Here is a 23,350-nt window from a genome sequence, read left to right on the forward strand (position 1 = left end):
GGTCTGGTCCCTCCCGACAACCGGGCAGGACAATAACCGTAGGAATGTGGTCCGTCTGATTTGGAGGGGCGAGGATGCGTGCCCACCTCGCGCTAAAGTGGTTGAGCTCCTCCTTCAGATGGAATTCAGGGCGAGTGACATCTTTGCCCTGATTCACCCCTACGGATCGTCTGAGTTTGACGTCAGTTTCGTTCGGCCAGAGGGTCTCGAACTCTTCTGGTCGAATTACGAAGTGGCAAAAAACGAGCCCGGCTGGCGGGATTTCGCCGTAAAGGCGATTTCCCGTCAGAATGCTGTCAAGAAGGTGACCGTTTTGACCCGTAACGAGTCACTTTCTTGTTATGACATCATGACCTGGCTCGGACGGTATGGGGATGTGACGGACATGCCCAAGAAAAACTTGGATGAGCACGGGATCTGGTCCGGGGCCTGGACGTTTTCCGTCAAACTCAAGCGTTCAGGTAGTACAGTTGCCCACATTCCGTCAGCCGCCTTCCTTGGACGTGATAGGATCCAGGTCTTCTACCAGGGGCAGCCTAAGGTCTGTCACAGGTGTGGCAGCCCCACCCACTTTAGCGCAGCCTGTACTGTACAGGTCTGCGCTTTGTGTGGTGGGGTGGGACATCTGGCCGCATCCTGTAGGCAGATCCGGTGCCACCTGTGTGGTGTCCTTGGGCACCCATTTAGCCGTTGTCCTAGCGCCTTCGCCCGTGCAGCGGCCGCTCCGGCTGAGGAGAGCTGTGAAGTTGCCTCGGCCGGGGAGGGTATGGGCAGGGATGGGGGTGCAACAGGGCTCGTGAGGAGGAAAAAGGGCCCCGCCAAACTAAGGCGGGAGGAAAATCGTAGAAGGAGTAGGGAGCTGGAGAGTGCCCAGGTGACGGGGGTAGCTCCGGCCTCTGCTCCTGAAGCTGGCCCTGTAACCGCTGAAGCCCTGGAGGAGGATGTGCTGGATGGGGAGATCAGGAGGCTTCACAGAGAGGAAGGCAATATGGCCGACCCTTCCGATTCCTCCCACTATGAAAGTGTGGATGAGGAGAGTGGGGAGAGGCCTAAAAAGAAAGACAAGGGCAAAAGGAAAGGGAGAAAGAAGAGGTCAGAGCCCTCTGTTCCTTGTACTACGGGCCAGGTTCAAAACGGAAGCCTGACTGCCCCCCCTCTGGTTGACCTGTCAAACCGGTACCTCGTCCTCGATACCATCTCCTCCCCCTCCTTGGCTGGGGAGGGTGAGGGCGAGGTGCCTAGGGAGAAAGAGCCTCTGGGAGGAACTGGGCCCTGTCCTATTGAGGCACCTTCCTCAGAGGGCAGGGCTAGACCGGGGCCGGACGGAGACGGGGATAATATGGATCTATCTGAATCGAAAAAAAGATCCAAGAGTGGTCCTGCCCTCTCGTCTTCTTCGGGGGATGAGGGGGCAAAAAAGAAGGGAAAACAAAAGTAAAGGGTGTGGCCGTCTAATTTAATCACCCTGTATGGCGGCACTCACCCCATTGACGCTGGCATCTATTAATTGTGCCAGCATAAAGTCGGATACGGCTAGATTCGCAGCCTTTGATTTTCTCGGCCGCGTTGAAGCCGACATTTTCTTTTTACAGGAGACCAGGTTGTCAGATCTAGCCTCTCTGGTAAAAGCCAGAAGAGAGTGGAGGCGCGGTCCCTCCCACTGGTCTCTTGCGGCTGAGCCGTATAGTGGGGTGGCGGTCCTTTTTACCGCTCCTGTTGAATGCCGACGGGTTATTGAATTAGAAATGGGGAGGTGCCTGATCTTAGATGTCTTCATGAAGGGACAAGAGCTCCGGCTCATTAACATCTACGCCCCGCAAAGTAAGCGGGGCCGTAAAGATCTCTTTATGAGGATTAAGCCCTTTCTTTTTACGAGTCGGCAGGTGATCTTTGGAGGGGACTTCAATAATGTCACGAGGTCCCAAGATAGGAGAGGCTCCAATAGTCCGCTGACTTGCGATAGTGTGGCGCTGATTAGCATAGCTAGAGAAGCTCGCCTAGAGGATGCCCACATCCGGAGCCCCTCAGGCCACGCGGGTTTCACCTATCATCAAGGTAGTCGCAGGTCTAGGATAGATAGGTTTTATTTAAAGGAGGAAGCTGTCTCTTCTGCAGTGTCCGTGGTTGAGGTGGAGTTCTCCGATCACTGTATGATTTTGTTTTCCCTGAATGTTTCAGAAACCCCCCGGATGGGAAAAGGTTATTGGAAGCTGAATTCGTCCCTCCTGGAGGAAGCGGAGATAAGACAGTCCTTTGAGGATTTTCTTCAGAGTCAGGTACCTTTACTGGGCCTATGTAGTAGTAAGTCAGAGTGGTGGGAGATATTCAAGAAGCGGGTTGCGGGGTTCTTCCGCCAGCTCTCGAGCCTCAGGTCCCTGAACAGGTATCGCCTGTATCAGGGTCTGAGGAGGAAACTCGAGCTTCTTGTCTCGACTGGAGGTAGCCAAGAGGATATCTCCAGAGTGAAGTCCTTGCTGATGAGGTGTCAGTACGATAGGCACGCATCTTTGGTTTTTGAGAGGGATTTCGGGAAGTACCGCTCGCCCGACCCTTACAGAAACTGTAAGATGTCAGTGAGTAGTAAAGTCATTTCAGGACTGATTGATAGTACAGGATCTCTGAATCGGTCCAGATCAGGGATCTTGGAGATCGTCAGATCCTTCTACTCTCACCTCTTGGGAAGGAAGGATCTGGATCGGGATGTGATGTCGGGTTTCCTGGCTGAAACCATTCCTGAGCCAGGGGTAGACCCCTCTCTTGGCGTTTTGGCAGAAGAGATTAGGGAAGAGGAAGTGAGACTGGCGATCGAGGGGCTTGCCCCCAAGAAGTCGCCAGGTCCGGATGGCTTAACATCTGAGTGGTACAGGACCTTTAAGGAGTCTTTAGCTCCCCTCTTGACTGAGGTATTCAATGAGTGTCTCTCCTCGGGCACTCTGCCAAAGTCAATGAGGAGGTCAGCCCTGATTCTTCTCTCAAAGGGTAAAGATCCCAGCCGTATTGAGAATTGGAGACCCATAGCTCTTCTCAATACGGACAGGAAGCTTCTGGCCAAGATACTGTTTAATCGGCTGGTGAAGTTTGCACCCCGGCTCCTTTCGGAGGCCCAGCACTGCACTGTTCCAGGCCGAAGCACCTTAAGTGCTGTCCTTAGTGTCAGGGAGGCAGTGGAGCGGAGTAGTGCGGGTTTCTGGAAGGGGTACTTGCTGTCCTTGGATCAGGCCAAAGCATTTGATCGGGTGAACCACGAGTACCTGTGGTCCGTCCTCCTGAGATATGGCTTACCGAGTACTTTTGTTAATTGGCTTAAGATCTTGTATGCAGGGGCAGAGAGTTTCCCACTGGTGAACGGGTGGTCTGGCCACTCTTTTGGAGTGGGGTCTGGAGTCCGTCAGGGTTGTCCTTTGAGCCCGCTGTTATATGTGTTCGCGATCGATCCCTTCCTTAGGAGGGTGAGTTGCGGACCGTTGGTGGGAGTCGGGATGAGTTTGGCGGAGCCGGGGGCCATCCAGGGGGTAGTGGCGTACGCCGACGATGTCACTATTTTCGTCTCCTCGAGAGAGGGGGTTGATGTGGTGATGTCGGAGGTGGAACGCTACTCGGAGGCATCCGGGTCTAAGATCAACCGGGATAAGTGTGAGAGTCTCTGGCTGGGAGGGGGGGATCCCACGTTTGATCTCCCGGACACCCTTCCAGGGCCCCAAGAATCAGCAAAAGTCTTAGGCATCACATTTGGCCAGGATGATTATCCCACCAAAAACTGGGATGGTAAGCTCCAGGATGCCACTCAGAAGGTGGACCAGTGGAAGGGTTGGTCTTTGACCCTCAGGGAAAGGGTACACCTGATCAAATCGTACCTGCTCCCCTTGTTTATCTATCTGGGCAGCGTATGTATCTTGCCAGAGGCTTACTACACTAGGATCTACAGCCTGTTTTTTCAACTGTTATGGGGGAACAGGATGAACCTAGTCAAGAGGGAGGTTACGTACCGCACGAGGAGACTAGGGGGTTTATCTATGGTAAACCCTGTGGTGTTCTTAACAAACACCTTTTTAAAAGCTAACATCTCAAACCTCTGGTCAGAGAGGGCTCCTCCGTGGGTACTCTCCTGCAGGGAATGGTTTCGGCCTTTCTTCCAGGAATGGGAGACAGGAGGGCAAGTGAAGGACCTCCGTACGCCCCATGGATATCTTCCGGCTTACGCTACCCCGACTCTGAAGGCGATACGTCGGTGGGGTCTGGGAGTGTGGGAGATCAGGACCCAGTCAAGGCAGTTCCTTGACAAACGGGTTCTGTTGACCCACTTCCAGAAGCCTCTGGCACTCAGGGACTGCCCAGGTCGGGATCTGAGGGTGGGGTTGTACCTTTTAAACATGAAAAGGATCCCCCAGAAGTTTTGGGACTTGGCCTGGCGCTGCTTTCAGGGGAAGCTATATGTAAGGGACAACCTGAAGTGCAGGAACTCTGATGACCGGGGATGTCCCCGAGAAGAGTGTGGGGACACGCTGGAAAGCATGGACCATTTCCTGCTTCATTGTCCCTTTAATATAGGGGTTTACAACCGGGTGGGCGCTTCCATCGGCTGGAGTCAACTTGCCGGCCTTACCTATCCGGAGTGGGCTTATGGGGCATTCAGGACACTGGGTGGCCGAGACCGGGGCACTTTATTCTTAGTTAGTTTAGTGGTTAGGTACTACACGTGGAATGCACGGTGTTTAGTGTCGACCCAGCAGAAAATCCTCTCCGAGGTGGAGGTCTGTAGGAACATCACCGGTGACCTCGGGAAGATCAGGTCTTTGGAGTATGGCAGTCTTGGTACCAGTAGGGCTTCTCTCCTGTGGAGAGGGTTTTCTTTTGATGTGCCCTAGGTACTAGATCTTTTGGGTAGAGTACCTTTATTTTGGATAGGGGAAGTGTGATAGGGATAGAGATAGGGTGAGAGTAGGGTTAGCTTTAATGGAGGGATAGAATTAGGGAGAATTGTAGGGGGAGTTAGGAAAAGAGTTAAAAATTATTTTGGTGTATCAAGTCTGCCATCCTTCTTTCTGGTGGTGGGCTAATGCATGTGCACGCTAGCTTTTTTTTGTTTTGTTTTAAGCTGATATGGCATGAAGGGCTTACAGGCGACCAAACTTGGGCCTAAAGTGGGTTGTGGTTCAGTGTCTGTTAGTTAGTATGTATAAGTTGGTTGGGTGGAGTGCTAGGTGGGGAGGGTGTATTTGTGGGTGGTGGTGTGTTTTCGTGTTTTTGGGGGACCTGACATGGGTCAGTTAAGGACAGAACTTTGTAAACTGTAGAGGAACGGTATGGACTCTGACCCATGTGCAGGAGGGGTGGTGTGGGTGAGGGCACAGTCCTAGTGTAGGGATTTCCTGTATTTTTTTTTTTTTTTTTTTTTTTTTTTTTTTTTTGTAGGTTTCTGTAAATAGGGTGCATAAATTTATGTTTATATACTATAATTAATTAATTTCTATTAGTGATTTTGTATCTATTTGGTTTTGTATCTACATCGTTTTATATTGTCTCATATTATAGTTATGGCAGTCGGACCAGTTGTTGTGTTATGTGTTTTTGTTTATTTATTTATATTTTTAATTTTTATATTATTTATTTATTTATTTATTTTCCCCTTTTGTTTTGTTTCCCGAGTATGGATGGTTTTGAGTCACAGCCGGGTAGTGCTAATTTTATGTTTATGTTTAAGTCAAGTTGTGCTGTTTATTTTTTTATTTATTTCTTTATTTTTATAATTATTATTTATTTTTTATTTTTTACCCCCCCCCCCCCCCCCCCCGAGTATGGATGGTTTGAGTTACAGCCAGGTAGTGCTAATTTTATGTTTATGTTTAAGCCAAGTTGTGCTGTTTTTATGTTCATTTTTGGTATGTGTGTCAGTGTGTTTTTGTTTGTTTGTTTTTCTTTTTGCTTTGTAAAGCTGGGCTGGCCGGTTAGGCAGGGTTTTGTTTTTGATTTATATTATAGCTGGTTAAGCTTGTTTTTTGTTGTATTGGATAAGTTTTGTATTTTTATAATAAAAAGAGTGTCAGCAGAGATCACTGTGGACAACGCAAAAAAGAAATTCAAAAAGTAAAGAATTTCCTCTGTAGCATATAGCTGCTAAAAAGTACTAAAAGGATTAGGATTTTTTTAATAGAAGTAATTTACAAATCTGTTTAACTTTCTGGCACCAGTTGATTAAGGGTGCGTTCCCACCTGGCGTATATGCAGCGTATTTCATGCTGCGCCAAATTTGTGGCAGCAGCGGGAAATCCGCTGCGTATCCCTCGCTCACTATACACACAGGGCTTTCCGGCGGCAGCCCAATGTGTGTAGTGAGTTTTGGAGGCGGAGCCGCGTGTCATAGTCCCGCCTCCAAAACTCACTACATGCATAGGGCTGTTACCAGAAAGCCCAATGTGTATAGTGAGTGAGGGATACACAACGTGTTTTGCGCAGCATGAAATACGCTGCTTATACGCCAGGTGGGAACGCATCCTTAAAAAAAAAGGTTTTCACCGGAGTACCCCTTTAAGGCAAAGTTAATTGGAAAGTTACATAACCATGTATGGCTATCAGTAAACAGATAGTATCCGATGGTAACTAACAGGTTGAATAAATAAAAACATGCTGCGCTAGCAAATTTTATATGATTTTTCAAAATTAATATCCAAAAATGATCCCTTTTGCAGGGATCAAAAATATTCAATACTTTGTGGAAGTAACAATATGTTATGTGCCTGGAAAGTGAAGAAGCATTGCTTTTTGTAAACTGTAAAAAAAAAAAAAATTCTATTTTTGGGGCTAAGCAACAGAATTGACATCCTAGAAAGTATACAAAAGTGTGTGACACGAAACCGTTAGGCTAGGTTCAGACTACGGAATCTCCAGGCAGAAAATTTCCGCCCGGAGATACTGAGTGCGGCCAGCGCCGGCTGAATCAGTCGGCGCTAGGACCGCGCAGACACTGCAGTCTCCAATAGACTGCAATGTGTTCCGCGCAGATTTCCACCTGAAGAAAGAGCAACCCCTTTCTTCAGGCGGAAATTTCCAAGCGGATTGTCCCTTCACAAATTCCGCTTCACAAATTCCGAAGTGTGAATTTGTGAACGGAAAATCATTCACTACACTATACATAGAAGTTTCTACTTCTAGTTTTTTGTTTTTTTTTGAAAAAAACGCAAGAAAAAACAGCAGTGCAATTTCCTGCGTCTGGCATTTTTTCTGGCGTATTTTTTTTTTTTGGGGGGGGGGGCGTTTTTTCATTTGTGTGGAAATTATATTTTTGGTACCCAAAATTTGTTGGGTACAAAAAAAAAAAAAGAAAAAAGGATGCAGTAGTGATGGAAAAAAATGTATTTAATGAAATATACATTTTTTATAACTAAATTTTAATTAATTTTTAATAAAATGTGTGTGTTTCACTTTTTTTTCTAAATTTTTTACATTTTTAGGTAGTACTACTACTTCCAGCATGGAACAGACTGTTCCATGATGGGAGTAGTAGTACCTGTACTAATAGACATATCAGTGACACCCGATGCGATCGTCCATAATATAGTAGAGATGCGGCTCTATACAGCGCTCACATCTCTGCTCTGTACTCCGGCCAGTGATGTGAATAGAACATCATTCATATTTTCCGCCCAGAGTGGGGTTTGGCCGGATGGTTGCAGCCAATCACAGCTCTCTGAGGAAAATATGAATGAGTGAGTGGCCGGAGTATAGTGCAGAGATGCAAGCGCAGGAGAAAGCTGCTCTACATCTCTGCTATAGACAGGACGAACGCAGTTAGTAAAGGTTCTGTCAATTAGTACAGGTACTACTACTCCCATCATGGAACAGTGTGTTTCATGCTGGGAGTAGTAGTACTACCTAAAATAATGTAAAAAATTAAGAAAAAAAAAGTGAAAAACACACACAAACACTACATTTTTATTATTGCCAGCTACATTTTTAGGTCGCTGCCCGCCCATATAAATTGATCCCTGTTTAAAAATTTATAAAAATTTTGTAATAAAAAAGATAAATTTTGTTAGATACAATTTTTTCCTTCACTACTGTATCTTTTTTTTTTTTTTTTTATGGTACCCTACGAAATTTTATTAAAAAAGGTATCTCCATCACTTTTTTGGATCGCTAAAGTCCAAAAAAGAATACAAACCGCCTGCAAAAACGCCAAAGTTAAAACCCACATATCGTTTTTCTCTGCGTTTTTTCACTCCCATAGACTTCTATGGGAGAAAAACGCCACGACTTTGACAAAAAAAATGGGCAGTGGCTCAACGTGCTGCGATTTTGGAAAACCGCCAAGGAGCTGAAAAATGCCAAAATAGAGTGAAAAAACACCAAAAGGATAATAAAAAATAAAAAAATAATGTAATGTGCAATCACATAGAGATCAGTCTCTTGTTTTGTGCTGATAAGATGATATCTGACGTCAGAGAATTTAATCCAGCTATATAAAATGAATAGATATATATAAAAAACAAAACCTGACAGGTCTATATTCCTCCTAAGCTTAGACTCCACATTATCTGTTTGACAAGCCGCACACTATACCACCCTCTTTTCCTTTTAAATTGGATCCTATTTGTGTTAATCCAATAAGTCGCTATTTTGTTTTCATCTTCATTGTCTCTCCCCCTTATGAGATTGCCCTGCGTTCTGGGATGAGATCTGCCCACATGACTGGTCCTGTCCTGTAATCGTACGCCCTGTTGATATCGTCCATACCCTGTAGACACAAGAAACTCTGCTCTTATTTTAATATTGCTCCTCGCACTTGTATTTTTGCGGTATGGCTCTGCACTTTTCACATGTATCTCTTCTCTCCCCTGGGCAAATCTCACAGATCTGCTCCACACTGCACGCTGTTGGAGAAATGGATCACCTCGCTCTCTTTCTATGGTCTCTCCCACCACATTTATCAAATATACATTCCATAAAGGAATCGGGCAGCTTCATGTGTCCACCCATAGATGAACGGACCACGATGAAAACACCTAAGGGAGAAGTAGTAGACAGGGCAGCGCACTGCATGAAGGTAAGTTCATAAAAAAACAAGTTTCAAAAATGTATTTTCTGTGCTAAGAATTTATTACGAAGCCAAACTGTCCGATACTCAACTGAGTTACAAATACCCTACTACCTACTAAAACTGGGGCCAGAAACCTAGAGAGGCGAAGGAGGTTCTGACTATGTGTGAATTGCTGGATTTCCATGATGTTTTGAGATATATATATATAACCATTATGTATATATGGTATAGTGATATTTTTGTTTTATATATTTGTTTACTAGGAAAACACCCGGAAACTTCTGAGAGAGTGCTATCTTCGAAATCCATATCCCAGCCCAGCACAAAAGAGGCACCTTGCCTATATGACTGGACTGCGTCCTACACAGGTTACCAACTGGTACAAAAACAGAAGGCAGAGGGATCGGGCAGTAAGCTCAAGGACTAAGTAAGCAAAATCTTATGTGAAGTATTAATCATTTTCTTTTGCTTTTTCGGTCATTAACTAGTCAAGTGACTTTCATGCATACGTATAAAATAGCTGCCTATTTTGGGCATTTAGAATTTTGGTGGTAATCTACAAAGAAAATGTTCACTTTTTAAGACAATGCCGAAAACGTACTTTTGCTAATGTGCCAGAATTCTTGTATAATTTGTGCCATGAAACAGTTTTAGGCTAGGTCCAGACTACGGAATCTCCGGGCAGATTTTCTGCTTCCGTAGTCTGGACCTAGCCTAAAACTGTTTCATGGCACAAATTATACAAGAATTCTGGTACATTTTTGGCATTGTCTTAAAAAGTGACCATTTTCTTTCAGCTAGGACCGCGCGGACACTGCAGTCTCCAATAGACTGCAAATGTGTTCCGCGAGTATTTCCGCTTGAAGAAATAGCAACGCCATTCTTCAGGCAGAAATCTCCAAGTGGATTTTTCCGCTCACAAATTCCAAAGTGTGAATTTGTGAACGGAAACCCATTCACTACACTATACATTTTAGCAAGCGGAATTTCCACCTGCAATTTCAAAGCGGAATTGCAGGCGGAAATTCCGTAGTCTGAACCTAGCCTTAGGGTTCATGCCGAATTTCCGAGCAGAATTCCACTTCGAAATTGGAATTCCAGTAAAGCACGATGACAATGGGATTCTGCTGCATTGTGCACACTACAGAATTTCAGCAGAGCTTTCCATTGCTGGAATTCTGCTGCCGAAATTCTGAACATGTTTATTCTTTTGGAATATTGAGTGTAATGCATTGCCAAGACACTAATATTCTTACATGTAGTACATTATTGTGTATATCCTATGGTGCTGATATTTTTCCCTTTACAAGTGGAACCGGATTACTTAATAATACAGGGCGGTCCAATTTACTGCAATTTTACATGGCCGCCCACCCGGAACTATTAGCAGGATATAGCTGTCATGAAATAGGATGTGTATACAACTGCAATCACATTATGTCGTTTGCCTCCAGTGAGTTTTGTAAAACCCAGAGTGTCTAATCTTACTACAGAATCCAGTGGTCACATGATTAGTCACCTACCTTCTCAGGAGATTCACACAAGGAGTGGCATGGCTACATCCTATGATACATTATTCATGGACATAATTCTTTGCGGCGTCCTCCAGTGGATTCCCTGCTGGTCTTGAATGATAGATCTTTCCAGAATGTGGGTCCAGGTTACCAGTATGAAGAGGTAGGTCAAGCATATGCGGCTGGAGGCAGAGTACAGAGGTTGGATCTCCCATAAGCAGACACGTATCCCTATGGTGTGAAATACCCCTTTAGGGTCTATTCACACGTACAGTATTCTGCGCAGATTTGATGCTTGAATTTGAGGCGCAGGATTTTCTGCTGCAGATTTCAATGTAAACTGAACACAGCTTGAAATCCTGCGCATCAAATCTGCGCAGAATACTGTACGTGTGAATAGACCCTTACAGTGGATCTTTTAGCATACTATGCTGGCCTGTATTTTATAAGGGAGTACTCTCCCTGCCTTCTTTCACCTCTTGGTGCCTGATGAATCTGCACTTGTGCAGGGAAACGCGTTGCATCAAATAAATTGGATTTTACCTTCTTACCTGCTGTGTCCTGGGTCCGCTCAGCACCGATGTACTCCTGCACCCTATACTGAAGCCTTGTCTTGTATCTATACGTTGTGGAATCCACACCAGGAGGGCCGCAGACGGACCTTTGTATCCAAGCGATTTCCATTGTTGTGTATGAGGTTACACAACCACCAAGGGTGAGCAGTTTAAAATGAGCTTTTACTCTCCCCTCCCCCCCATCTCCGGTGGTATTACCCTATGGAGCGCCTTCTCTCCTGTTTTTAGATTCTTTCACCTCTGTCAGTAGTGTCAGACAGGCCGCTCTGTATCTCCATTAATACTCACAGCCTGGCAATCATTTCGGACATTTGGGTGGGATTTGGCGGGTGGAGCACTCCTCTCATAAATGTTTGGTGTTGCTTGAGTAAACAGGGGGGCAGACCTGTCCCCATGTTATGCTACATTAAAAGGGGCACTCCAGGGAACACAACTTATCCCCCAGTTGTGTTCCCCAAAGGGTTGTCTGGGGCTACAAAAAGTTATTTTTCACCTTGTTCACAGCATCTCCACTTCCATGCCAACACAGTCTGATATTTCTCAATGGTTCTTGGCATCTGTAACATGTGGGTACAACCTGGCAAAATCCTGCGGCTATTCTAGACCAGCCAATCACATGCATGCTTGTTTTCACCCACATGCAGCAATAGCAATTTATAGCGTACCAGCAGCAGCGTAGTCAGACCCTATTCATAGGGAAGGATACTGGACCGTGTCAGCACAGACATGGAAGTGGAGATCCTGAGTGTCTGCAATAACATTTCTAGCCCTGGACAACCTCTTTACACCAGCAGCCATAGTATTCTGACAGGCCTGCTTTAAAGGGGCACTCTGCTGGAAAAAAAATTTTTTTTTAATCAACTGGTACCAGAAAGATAAACAGATTTGTAAATGATTTCTATTTAAAAATCTTAATCCTTCCAGTACTTATAAGCTGCTATTTGCACCACAGGAAGTTCTTTTCTTTTTGGATTTCCTTTCTGTCTGACCACAGTGCTCTCTGCTGACACCTCTGTCCATTTTAGGAACTGTCCAGAGCAGGAACAAATCCCCGTAGCAAACCTCTCCTGCTCTGGACAGTTCCTGACATGGACAGAGGTGTCAGCAGAGAGCACTGTGGTAAGACGGAAAATAACTTCCTCTGTAGCATACAGCAGCTGATAAGTACTGGAAGGATTAAGATTTTTAATAAAAGTAATTGACAAATCTGTTTAACTTTCTGGCACCAGTTGATTTAAAGAAAAATGTTTTCCAGCGGAGTGCCCCTTTAATAGTAAATTAGAAATAAACGTCACAAGGAAACTGCAGGTCTTCAATATATCTTTCCACACATACTTCATGAAACACAGACAGTACAATGCAATGCACCATACTATATCTCATGCCTGGATTAATATACAGTACAGTGATCCCTCAACTTACAACTTACAATGGCCTCAACATACAATAGTTTCAACATACAATGGTCTTTTCTGGACCATTGTAACTTGAAACCAGACTCAACATACAATGTACAGACAGTCCAGATCTGTGAAACATGTCAATGGCCGGAAGAACTAACCAATCAGAATTGACATTTCACTGGTAAAACACCTGTACTACTGAAGTGTATGCACTGCCTGGTGTCTGGTAGTGCCCCCTACAGTACAGGGAGGTATTACATGTTCTGTAATACTCTTAACCTATGCCACAGTTAGCTGCTCCTTTGGACACCAGGTGAGGGCGACTCCATGTTACTTTTTTAGGACATTGTGTGTACTGCCTTTGGCTGTCCGGGCATGCTGGGAGTTGTAGTTTTACAACAGCTGGAGGCTCCCTGCTTGGGAAGCACTGACATAGACAGTGATTACAGCTCCCAGCAGATCTTTCTTACTTTTATATGTAAGGATTTGCTTTATCTATATTAGTTATCTACTTATTTATCTTTAATCCTCACTTTTTCCTATTTTTGGATGACATTTTGGTGCCTTTAGAACCAAATACCAGGTTCCCATAGAGTTCTGGTCTCAACATACAATGGTTTCAACATACAATGGTCGTCTCAGAACCAATTAATATTGTAACTTGAGGGACCACTGTATAACGGATGTAATCTGCATCCCTTGCTCTCAGTATACAGTATATAAAACAAAAAATAACATATAAAATATATAAAAAATCACCAATTCTAAGACTGTTTGTTACAACAGGTGAAAGTAAGAAAAGATTTACTCCTAGGAAATAAAGGGAGACTAAGCCAGGAGACTCAATGTTATCATTCATTTAAGAAGCTGTGGTCTTCATCAATAGATTCTGCTCAGTCCAATAGAACTATTTTCAGTCCCCTAATCTTTCCCAACCCTTTAACTTAATGATAAATGTATAGACCAGTGATTCCCAACTGGGGTGCCCCGACACACTAGGGTGCCGTTCGGCACTGCCCAGGGTGCCACCAGGATTTTGCTGTGAATTTTTCTTTTTTTTTTTATTTCCCGCCCGGCCTGCGCACCTGTGACTCACGGCACCTCAAGGGGGAAGGGAAGCCTGCTTGCCCACTGCTCACACAGCATCCGCCAGCTTCCCCCTCCCCCCTGCGGCACAGTGAGTCGAAGATGGTGCCCTGCTACACCGAAGAGGGGAAGATGCGGAGGAACTGCAAGCTGTGCCGGATTCCCGTGCCGGCTTGCTTAAGGTATTGTACCCTTTCCACCCCTCTGTTATCCCTTTTTAACCATGTCCAACCCTCCTGTCACCCATGTCCACCCCCCTGTCACCCATGTCCACCACCCCCTTCACCCATGTCCACCCCCGTGTCACCCATGTCCACCCCCCCATCACCCATGTCCACCCCCCCCGTCACCCATGTCCACCGCCCCCGTCACCCATGTCCACCCCCCCGTCACCCATGTCCCACTCACCCATGTCCACCGCCCCATCACCCATGTCCACCCCCCCCTTCACCCATGTCCACCGCCCCGTCACCCATGTCCACCCCCCCCTTCACCCATGTCCACCGCCCCGTCACCCATGTCCACCCCCCCTTCCCCCATGTCCACTGCCCATGCCACCCATGTCTACCCCCCCCCCATCACCCATGTCCCCCTCACCCATGTCACCCCCCTTCACCCATGTCCACCCTGGGTATAGAGAGAGATCTATCAATCCAGGCTGGTGGGACAGGAGGAAGCTGCTGGGGGTATCCCCAATGACCAACATGAACAGTGGTTGACTACATCAGGCTGTGAAGGCCGGTCTAGTGGTCATTGCTGTGCTGGGATATCACATGTGCTGTGCAGATTCTAGGTGTAATCCTCCAGGTTCCTACAAGCCTCACACTGTACAATTTCCCATAGGTCATCAACAATACATCAAAAAGTTCATGTTCACAGTGAATTGCTAAAAATCACTTTTTGATATATTAAAGGGGTATTTCGGCTTTATACATCACATCCCCTATCCAAAGGGGACCCCCGCGATCTCAGTGCAGCCCATGACATTCTTCTACTACCTCCGAGACCGGAACGTGATTTCACGGCCACGCCCCCTAGTGACGTCATGCCAAGCCCCCTCCATTTATGTCTATGGAGGGGACGTGGCGTGACATCACAGAATGCTGGGGGCTGCACCGAGATTGTGGGGGTCCCCAGTGGCAGGACCCCTGCAATCATACATCTTATCCCCTATCCTTCGAATAAGCTGTATAAATCCCCTTTCAGGATGACTCTAATGTGCTGTTGGATGATAAATCTGAATTGGTACTAGGTGATTTCAATGATGTAGTGGATAAAGAGTGGCACAGGCTAAGTGGAGGGGTTGGTTGGGGTCCCAGGCAGACACATAATTTGTTAGATTCCTTAGTTAGTATATGTAGATATAGAGAATCAGGAACCAGGTAAACATGGTCATTCTAGCACGCTTGTTTCTTTATATACAACTAGTTTGATCTAGATCTGATCATTTTCCATTTCACATCCATGTTGATAAATCACAGGTAGGACAGGACTGGGACTAGGGCCACCCTGACACACAAACCCCACATACAATATCACCTCCTTTCCTTCCTATATAATGGAAAAATGGCAGCGTGTGATGCATCCCGTGGAGAATGTGGGTCTGTTTGATCATACTTCTCAACACTTCCTTAAATGTGTTAAACCTCAACAAAACAAGGAAAATAAACCATAAAAACAACGGTACAAGGTACAAGTGGAGGAGGACACAGATGGCAAAGGATTTCTCCAAAACAGTTTGCTTACCTGATTGGGTTGTGTGGTAGACACAACACCGATGAAAGCGTGGATAGAGATATGCAGTGTCGGCATGGAGGAGGTTCTCAGCCAAAGATTTCACTGAGCAAATATTCATCAGCAAAAAACAGGTGAGGGCGCAATCCACTCTCAGACAGTCATATGGAGTAAAATTCTTCTTTATTAAAGGGTATATTCCAGGCAAAACCTTTTTTTATATATATCAACTGGCTCCGGAAAGTGAAAAAAATTTGTAAATTACTTCTATTAAAAAATCTTAATCCTTCTAATAGTTATTAGCTTCTGACGTTTTCTGTCTAACTGCTCAATGATGATGTCACGTCCCGGGAGCTGTGCATGATGGGAGAATATCCCCATAGGAACTGCACAGCTCCCGGGACGTGAGTCATCAGAGAGCAGTTAGACAGAAAACAGCAACTCAACTTCAGAAGTTAATAACTATTGGAAGGATTAAGATTTTTTTAATAGAAGTCATTTACAAATCTGTTTGACTTTCCGGAGCCAGTTGATATAGAAAAAAAAGTTTTGGCCTGGAATACCCCTTTAAGCTACATACAACGCCTTTCGAGGCAGCAGTGCCTCTTCAAGTAAAAAAGCTTGCAAGGAAGCTTTTATACCCGATGAAAAGGCACTGCTGCCTCGAAACACGTTGTATGTAGCTTAATGAAGAATTTTATCCATATGAATGTCTGACAATGGATTGCGCCATCACCCGTTTTTGCTGACAACGACTTTCTCAATGATATCTAGTAGGCCAGGGCTGCATGGAAACTTTTTGTAGCTACCAGTTGATTTTAAAGGGGTACTTTGGAAAACAAATGTTTTTCAATTGTTGTAAGATTTGTAAGCTACTTCTGTTTAAAAATCTTAATCCTTCCAGTACTTAACTGCTGCATACTACAGATGAAGTTGTGTAGTTCTTTCCAGTCCAGGCATGATTTGCAAAAATAGGGGAATTTATCATTCCCTGCATAAGCGTAGATTGGCAGAAATGTGCAAAAACTGCTACCAAAATTTTTTGTTAAAAAACCTCATAAACTCAACACTCATGGAAGCCCAATCCTTAAAGGGGTTTTCCAGGCAAAACCTTTTTTATATATATATCAACTGGCTCCGGAAAGTTAAACAGATTTGTAAATTACTTCTATTAAAAAATCTTAATCCTTCCAATAGTTATTAGCTTCTGAAGTTTTCTGTCTAACTGCACAATGATGATGTCACGTCCCGGGATCTGTGCATGATGGGAGAATATCCCCATAGGAGCTGGATAGCTCCCGGGACGTGAGTCATCAGAGAGCAGTTAGACAGAAAACAACAACTCAACTTCAGAAGCTAATAACTATTGGAAGGATTAAGATTTTTTAATAGAAGTAATATACAAATCTGTTTAACTTTCCGGAGCCAGTTGATATATATATATAAATATATATATATATATATATATATATATATATATATATATATATATATATATATAAATAAAAGTTTTGGCCTGGAATACCCCTTTAAATAATGCTAATGTTGAGTGCCTAGCCAAAGATATTAATTGTATAGTGCTCTCAAATAAAATGGGCTTCGTTCCAGACACATCCATTTACAATAACCTTCAGAGGTTTTCTACTAACATTCTTCAGGAAGGGTTTGCAAAAAATATTATAATGACCAAAATACTACTGATCAATAAACTGACCTAAATACTGTATGTGGACACAGCCAGATACTGCAACTGGAGGCAACTAAAAGGTGTTCTTACAAAAGTACTAAAGTCTACCAAATCTGCTGCTGTTGTCAGGTTTGGCCAACTTCTATGGTGCACAGCGACCTCCGAACTCTCCACTAAGGGATACCCAGAGGTGTCTGGCTATGGCTTTTTCCCCACCATAAAAAGCACACAAATGTTCGGTTGTGCTTAAAGGGGTACTCCACCCCTAGATAAGATGTCAGATCGCCGGGGTCCCACTGCTGCGGACCCCCGGGATCTCCTCTGCGGCACCTAGCTATCATTACTGCACAGGGCACGCTCGCTCTGTGCGTAATGACCGGCGATACAGGGGCCGGAGCATCGTGACGTTTGGATAGGGGATAAGATGCTATGGGTGGAGTACCCCTTTAACCCCATAAAGACTGAGCCGCCTTTCACCTTAAGGACTGAGCCTTTCACCTTAAGGACTGAGCCCTTTTTCGCAATTCTGACCACCGTTAATAACTCTAAAAAATTTTTACCCAATATTCTGATTCTGAGATTGTTTTTTCGTGACATATTCTGCTTTATTTTAGTGGTAAATTTTCGGCGTTACTTGCATCCTTTCTTGGTGAAAAATCCCCAAATTTCATGAAAATGTTGAAAATTTTGCATTTTTCTAACTTTGAAGCTCTCTACTTTTAAGGAAAATGAATATTCCAAATAAATTTTCTTTTTATTCACAAATACAATATGTCCACTTTATGTTGGCATCATAAAATGGACATATTTTTACTTTTTGAAAAAATTAGAGGGCTTCAAAGTAGAGCAGCATTTTTCAAAAATGTCATGAAAATTGCAAAATCTGAAGGGACAGATGTTACAGAACTACAACTCCCAGCATGCCTGGGTGGTTTAGGCATGCTGAGAGTTGTAGTTTGGCAACATCTGGAGGGCTACCGTTTGGGCACTACTGTAATAGTGCTCACCAAACTGTGACCCTCCAGATGTTGCAAAACTACAACTCCCAGCATGCCTAGACCACCCAGGCATGCTGGGAGTTGCAGTCCGGCCTTCCTAGTGGTTGCCACAGTAAAGATCACATTACTTTCACTTTCATTTCTCCCCCCCACCATCGATTCCCTACCTGAGCTGTGATCTTCGGTGGATGTCTGCGATGATCGCCGGGCTCCACGCATCTGGTCCTCAGGTAAAGGCCTCCATCTTCTCCCCCCCCCCCCCCCCGTTCTACCCGACAACCAGGGGAGGGAAGAACGGGGGGTTTCCATGGCAACCCCCTGTCCTGCGCTGCCATTGGTCAGAACTCAGTTCTGACTAATGGCAGGGGATAGGAGGAGATCGCAGCTCTGCAACCTCACTCCTATCCCTTAGGCTGATCGGGGCTGTCACTGACAACTCTGATCATCCCTATTTTCCGGGTGATCAGGGCACCAGAGACCCGATCAGCCCGGTCTCAGGACCCCCCTGGGCGATGTGCCGGGATGCCAGCTGAAATCCAGCAGGCATCCCGATCCGGTCCCCAACCGGCTACCGGCGGGGACCGGAATTCCCACGGGCGTATCCGTACGCCCTGCGTCCTTAAGGACTCGGATGCAGGGCGTATGGATACTCCCTGCGTCCTTAACAGGTTAAAGAGTACCTATCATGATCTAAACTCTCCCTGATCCCCCCTCCCCATCTGTCCCTGACTCTCACTGACACAATCCCTGTGTTTCTTTTCATTTAAAACCCCCTCTTTCTACCTGATTTATTTTCTTCTTGGCTGCTCATTCAGCCATCCTAGTGTGAGGGAGGAAGGGGGCATGGCCCAGCATAGAGGCTGTGAACACAGCAGTAGGCAGCTCTGAATCTTCTCCTCTCTGCTTACAACTGCATGTGTAGAGAGAAGAAATATCGGAGCTCAGATAGTAAAATGAATGAGGGCATGCATTAAGGCAGAGTCAGGAGTATGCCCTGCTGTGCTATGAGTACAGTGCTGGCTCCTGCCTGCCTGATTGACAGGCAGGAAGCAGTGCTGAGCTTGTCTGTGTCCCAGTTGCAGTCTGAGATTTAGGACTCCAGCATGAGTCTAAAATCTATAAAAAAAAAAAAAAAGGCTTGCGGACAGGGCTGGTAGGGAGACTTTTCAGCTACTGTATGCTCTAGAGGAAGTTGTGTAGTTCTTTCCAGTCTGATCACAGTGCTCTCTGCTGCTCCCTCTGTCTGTGTCAGGAACTGTCCAGAGCAGGAGAGGTTTGCTATGTGGATTTGCTTCTTCTCTGCAAAGTTTCTGACATGGGCAGAGGTGTCAGCAGACAGTGGTCAGACTGGAAAGAACTACATAACTTCCTCTACAGCATACAGTAGCTGATAAGTACTGGAAGGATTAAGATTTTTATATAGAAGTAATTTACAAATCTGTTTAACTTTCTGCCACCAGTTGATTTGAAAGCATTTTTTTTATTCCTCCAGAGTTCCCGTTTAAGGCCTTTAATAGCATTAGCGCATACCTGTCAGATCTCCCCACCAAAAAAAATAAATAAAAATGTTATATGTTGCTAAGTACTTCATCCTGATCATGTCCATCTAATTTTTATGTGTTTCTGACCTATATTTTTCTCAGAATTACCCTTATTTAATTGCCATCATTTGCTCAGTGAGGTTTCTGTCCATGCAGAGGTATAGGGGGTCCCTCTCTTCTCCACACTGTGATTACTCCTCCCCCTCCCTCACTCTGATCTGACTCAAAGAGGGACAGGAGCCAGCACAGCAGCTCTGGACCTGCCTGCAGCCCTGTCAATCACTCATGGTGTCCACAACATGTCGATGACCACTAGATACTGCAGGACTGGTATGTGTCCCAGGAGGCAGGGGGACCCCTAGTGGCCAGTTTTTTGACTGGCTTTTTCAGTATGAAATACAGTACTGAAAATTTTCTGATGAAAGCAATTGTATTTGCATGCTTTATAACATATCAAAAGTTATTGTATCTGACAGTTCCCATTTAAGAAGTCTTTCCAGTAAAACATGAGTAGACTCTTTGGGTTTAAGGTCATTACTTAGTGGGTAAAATGCTTTGCCATAATCCTAAAGCAAGGGTGTGAACAACTGGTGATCTAATCTAATTTTGGAGCCTTTGCCAGTCTTGGTGATGGGTTATGATAGAATTGAGGGTTTTATTTATGGTAAAATGTTTCTTTATTGAGAAAAAGAAGGTAGAACAATGAAGTTCAAATAACAGTATTGAGTTGGGAATAAAGGGATGAATGAGATGGGAATAACAATAACAAAATGTTATTAATATTTTCAAGCACGGTAAATACAAGTTTACAGTTGATTTACACACTACACCTTTTTTACATCACTGTTTAAGTATCTTTTTGTACTGTGAAATCTCACGGTGTATATGGTAAACATAGACCCCCCTTAAAGGAGAACAGTCATCAAAGTCACCCGCACTACTAGCCAGTACCGCGGGTTGGTGCGGGTGACTTTGATGACCGTTTTCCTTTAATGGGAGTCTATGTTTACCATATACACAGTGAGATTTCACAATACAAAAAGATACTAAAACAGTGATGTAAAAAAGGTGTAGTGTGTAAATCTACTGTAAACTTGTATTTACCATGCTTGAAAATATTAATGGTGGCGCTTAATAAAATGAAGCCTACCATGCCCGGATTGGTCCCTGCGTTCCCCTGTTATCTTCTTTTTTCTAAATATGCTAATGAGGCATAAGTGGCACGGACAGGGTTACGAACTGAGCCTCTGGCACTGTGACGAAAGTGCTGTTCTTTCAGCACTCGGCCCCGCTAATGAGCAGCTCTCCCCCGCTTTGCCGCTCTGTAAGCGCTTCTACCGCGCATGTGCCGCTTCCTGGGCACACTCTCAAAAATAGCCGTCGCTTTAATGAAGCTGCACTAAGGCTGCTTCTGGGTGTACTCAGGAAGCGGCACATGCGCAGTAAAAGGGTTTAAAGAGGGGGAGGCGGGGTAGAGGCGGAGGGAGGGAATGAATACTTATTAGCCGGGGCATGAGCTGAACGAACAGTGCCCAAGGCTCGGCTTGTAACCCTGCCAGTGCCACCTGTGCCTTATTAGCATATTTAGAAAAAGGGCAAACGCAGGGACGCATCGGGCATAGTAGGCATAATTTTAATCAGCGCCACCCGCACTACCAGCCAGTACCACTGGTAGTGCAGGTGACTTTGCTGACAGAGACCAAAAGAGTGTAATGTGTAATGTTGGCCTCCATTCAGGTGGTTTTCCCTTTACATGGTCCAACACTGCTGTATTTTAGTATTTTCTTACATATGAGCATGGCCACCCCACTGTGCGTCAATCACCTACATGAAGGAGTCCCACAAGCTGCGTGTGCCCCCTTTGTACTATAACATGCAACTGGTTTTCACATTATTTAGCAGTTGTTGGATCGATACGTGTATGACAGGCCACTACATAAAGTATCTGGTAGTATTAGATATCGTAGAATTAAGTTGTATTTGTGTTTCATTATAGGTAGAATGGGGACATCCGGGGACATTTCATCAAGATCAAAATGTTCATCGCAATCTAAGATGACCTGCCATGTACTGGACGACTGCATAATACACAAATTATATGACAAATTAATTCTATGGCCGAAAGAATAAGAATGTCACCTTCCTTAGCAATGACATCTGTATGACTCATGTTGGTTAAATGAAGATATGTACTATCTATCATTTGTGTTAGAATTTTGTGTTGTATATAATATACATGGAAATGGTTTTTCAGATATGAAGGTCACCACGTGTTGTTATACTGTGTGTTTTTTTCCTGCAGATGTGACCACCTGAGGTGTTGCATTTACTGTAGTGTTATCTATGCTAGACGGTGTTAGTACATGCACAATTAGTAACTAAATGCGAGGTAAAGGGGTAAAATCTGATGATCATAAGTAATGCTTGAAAATATTATTTTACTGAAAACAATAAAAATAGATGTATGATTGGAAAATCAGTAGTAAGGAAATATTAGGGCCCTATTATTCGTGGTGATTATTGGCCAAATAGGCTGACATGGTCCCATATACTAGGGCCAAAGATCACCCGAAGGACAAGCAAAGTTTACATGTCGGCTTATTGTGTTGTTTTGACCTGCTAAAAAAATTTATCAGTAATACGTCTCCTCATGTAAAAGGGAATGTGCAGCCGATTGATAGGCCCAAAAGCCATACAAACAATCTGACGATTGTTTGAGCAGCCCGCCCCTTCCAACATTCAAGGCATCTGATTGACTCCAGGAGGTATTTTTCTGCTATAAGTCTTCTGAAAAGTTTGCCCCCTCCCATAGAGGCACCGGTGACATGCTAGTAAAAATGGTACGTGTCTGTAAGTAAGAGATTTATTTATTATTCTTGCTATTATTCTCTATTCCTAGCTATTTTTTTTTACCTGCAGTGGAGTTGCAAAAAATATTATATTCACACGCCATAATTTCTGCTTGAATTGCACCTCAAATTAAATCCCACTTCTATGGGATACCGCACTTCCATTCACACTTCTGAATTTCCGCTTCTGAATTTCCGCTTAGACTAGGTGGTAATAAGGATGTAAAAAGGTGGCCATATAACACCCATGGGAAACCTGCCTAAGGGTGCGTTCACACGTGCATATTTTTGAGGCAAAAACACTGTGCGTCTTGGACGCACAGCTCTCACGTCATTAGGATGTGAGAGCTGCGTAAAAATGTAGGCACATGCTCTCTGCAGACAGAGTGCTGTGCTCAGGGGGCGTGTGACTCCACATCACTAGGACATGGGGTTGAGGAAAAGGAATATGAAAACAATGGGGACGGCCTTAGGCCCCTTCCTCTAGGACCTAAAGTGAGACAGATGGTGGAGGATCCCCCTTCAAAGCGCCACTAAGAAGACCAAAACACAACTTTAGCAGGGGAGAACTCAGCAGCCAGGGCACACAAAAAAGGTAACCCTTTATGGACTCCAGTTCACCCACACTATCACCCAGTATATTGGGTTAAGTGTGGGTCAACTGGCTGATAGTTTTCCTTCAAATGGAAGTGGGGAAGTGTAGATCAACCAGGGCTCTTCCTAGAGTTGTCCGCCCTACCAAACTAAGTAATCATGGGAGAAGAGCCTTTGTAAGAGAAGTGACCAAGAACCCAATGGTCATTGGTAAGAAAGGTGACCAAGAACCCAATGATCATTGGTAAGAGAGGTCACCAAGAATCCAATGGTCATTGGTAAGAAATGTCACCAAGAACCCAATGGTCATTGGTAAGGGGGGTCACCACAAACCC

At 44.7% G+C, this 23,350-nt stretch overlaps 1 protein-coding gene across 3 annotated transcripts in view; it reads left to right on the forward strand.

Moving 5' to 3' along the window:
• The window catches only part of LOC130277122 (homeobox protein SIX6-like), an 80,963-nt gene extending 58,800 nt beyond the window's left edge, over positions 1-22,163 (forward strand). For all 3 annotated transcript variants that reach the window (XM_056527471.1, XM_056527472.1, XM_056527473.1), the window contains 3 exons: positions 8,849-9,040; positions 9,298-9,461; positions 21,569-22,163. In XM_056527471.1, coding sequence (XP_056383446.1) covers positions 8,879-9,040; positions 9,298-9,461; positions 21,569-21,572 — 330 coding nt within the window. In that variant the 5' untranslated portion in view covers positions 8,849-8,878 and the 3' untranslated portion in view covers positions 21,573-22,163. The remainder of the gene's footprint in view (positions 1-8,848; positions 9,041-9,297; positions 9,462-21,568) is intronic.
• The last annotated feature ends 1,187 nt before the right edge of the window (positions 22,164-23,350 follow it).

This window comes from Hyla sarda, chromosome 6 (assembly GCF_029499605.1).
Source record: "Hyla sarda isolate aHylSar1 chromosome 6, aHylSar1.hap1, whole genome shotgun sequence".
Classification (NCBI taxonomy): Eukaryota; Metazoa; Chordata; class Amphibia; order Anura; family Hylidae; genus Hyla; species Hyla sarda.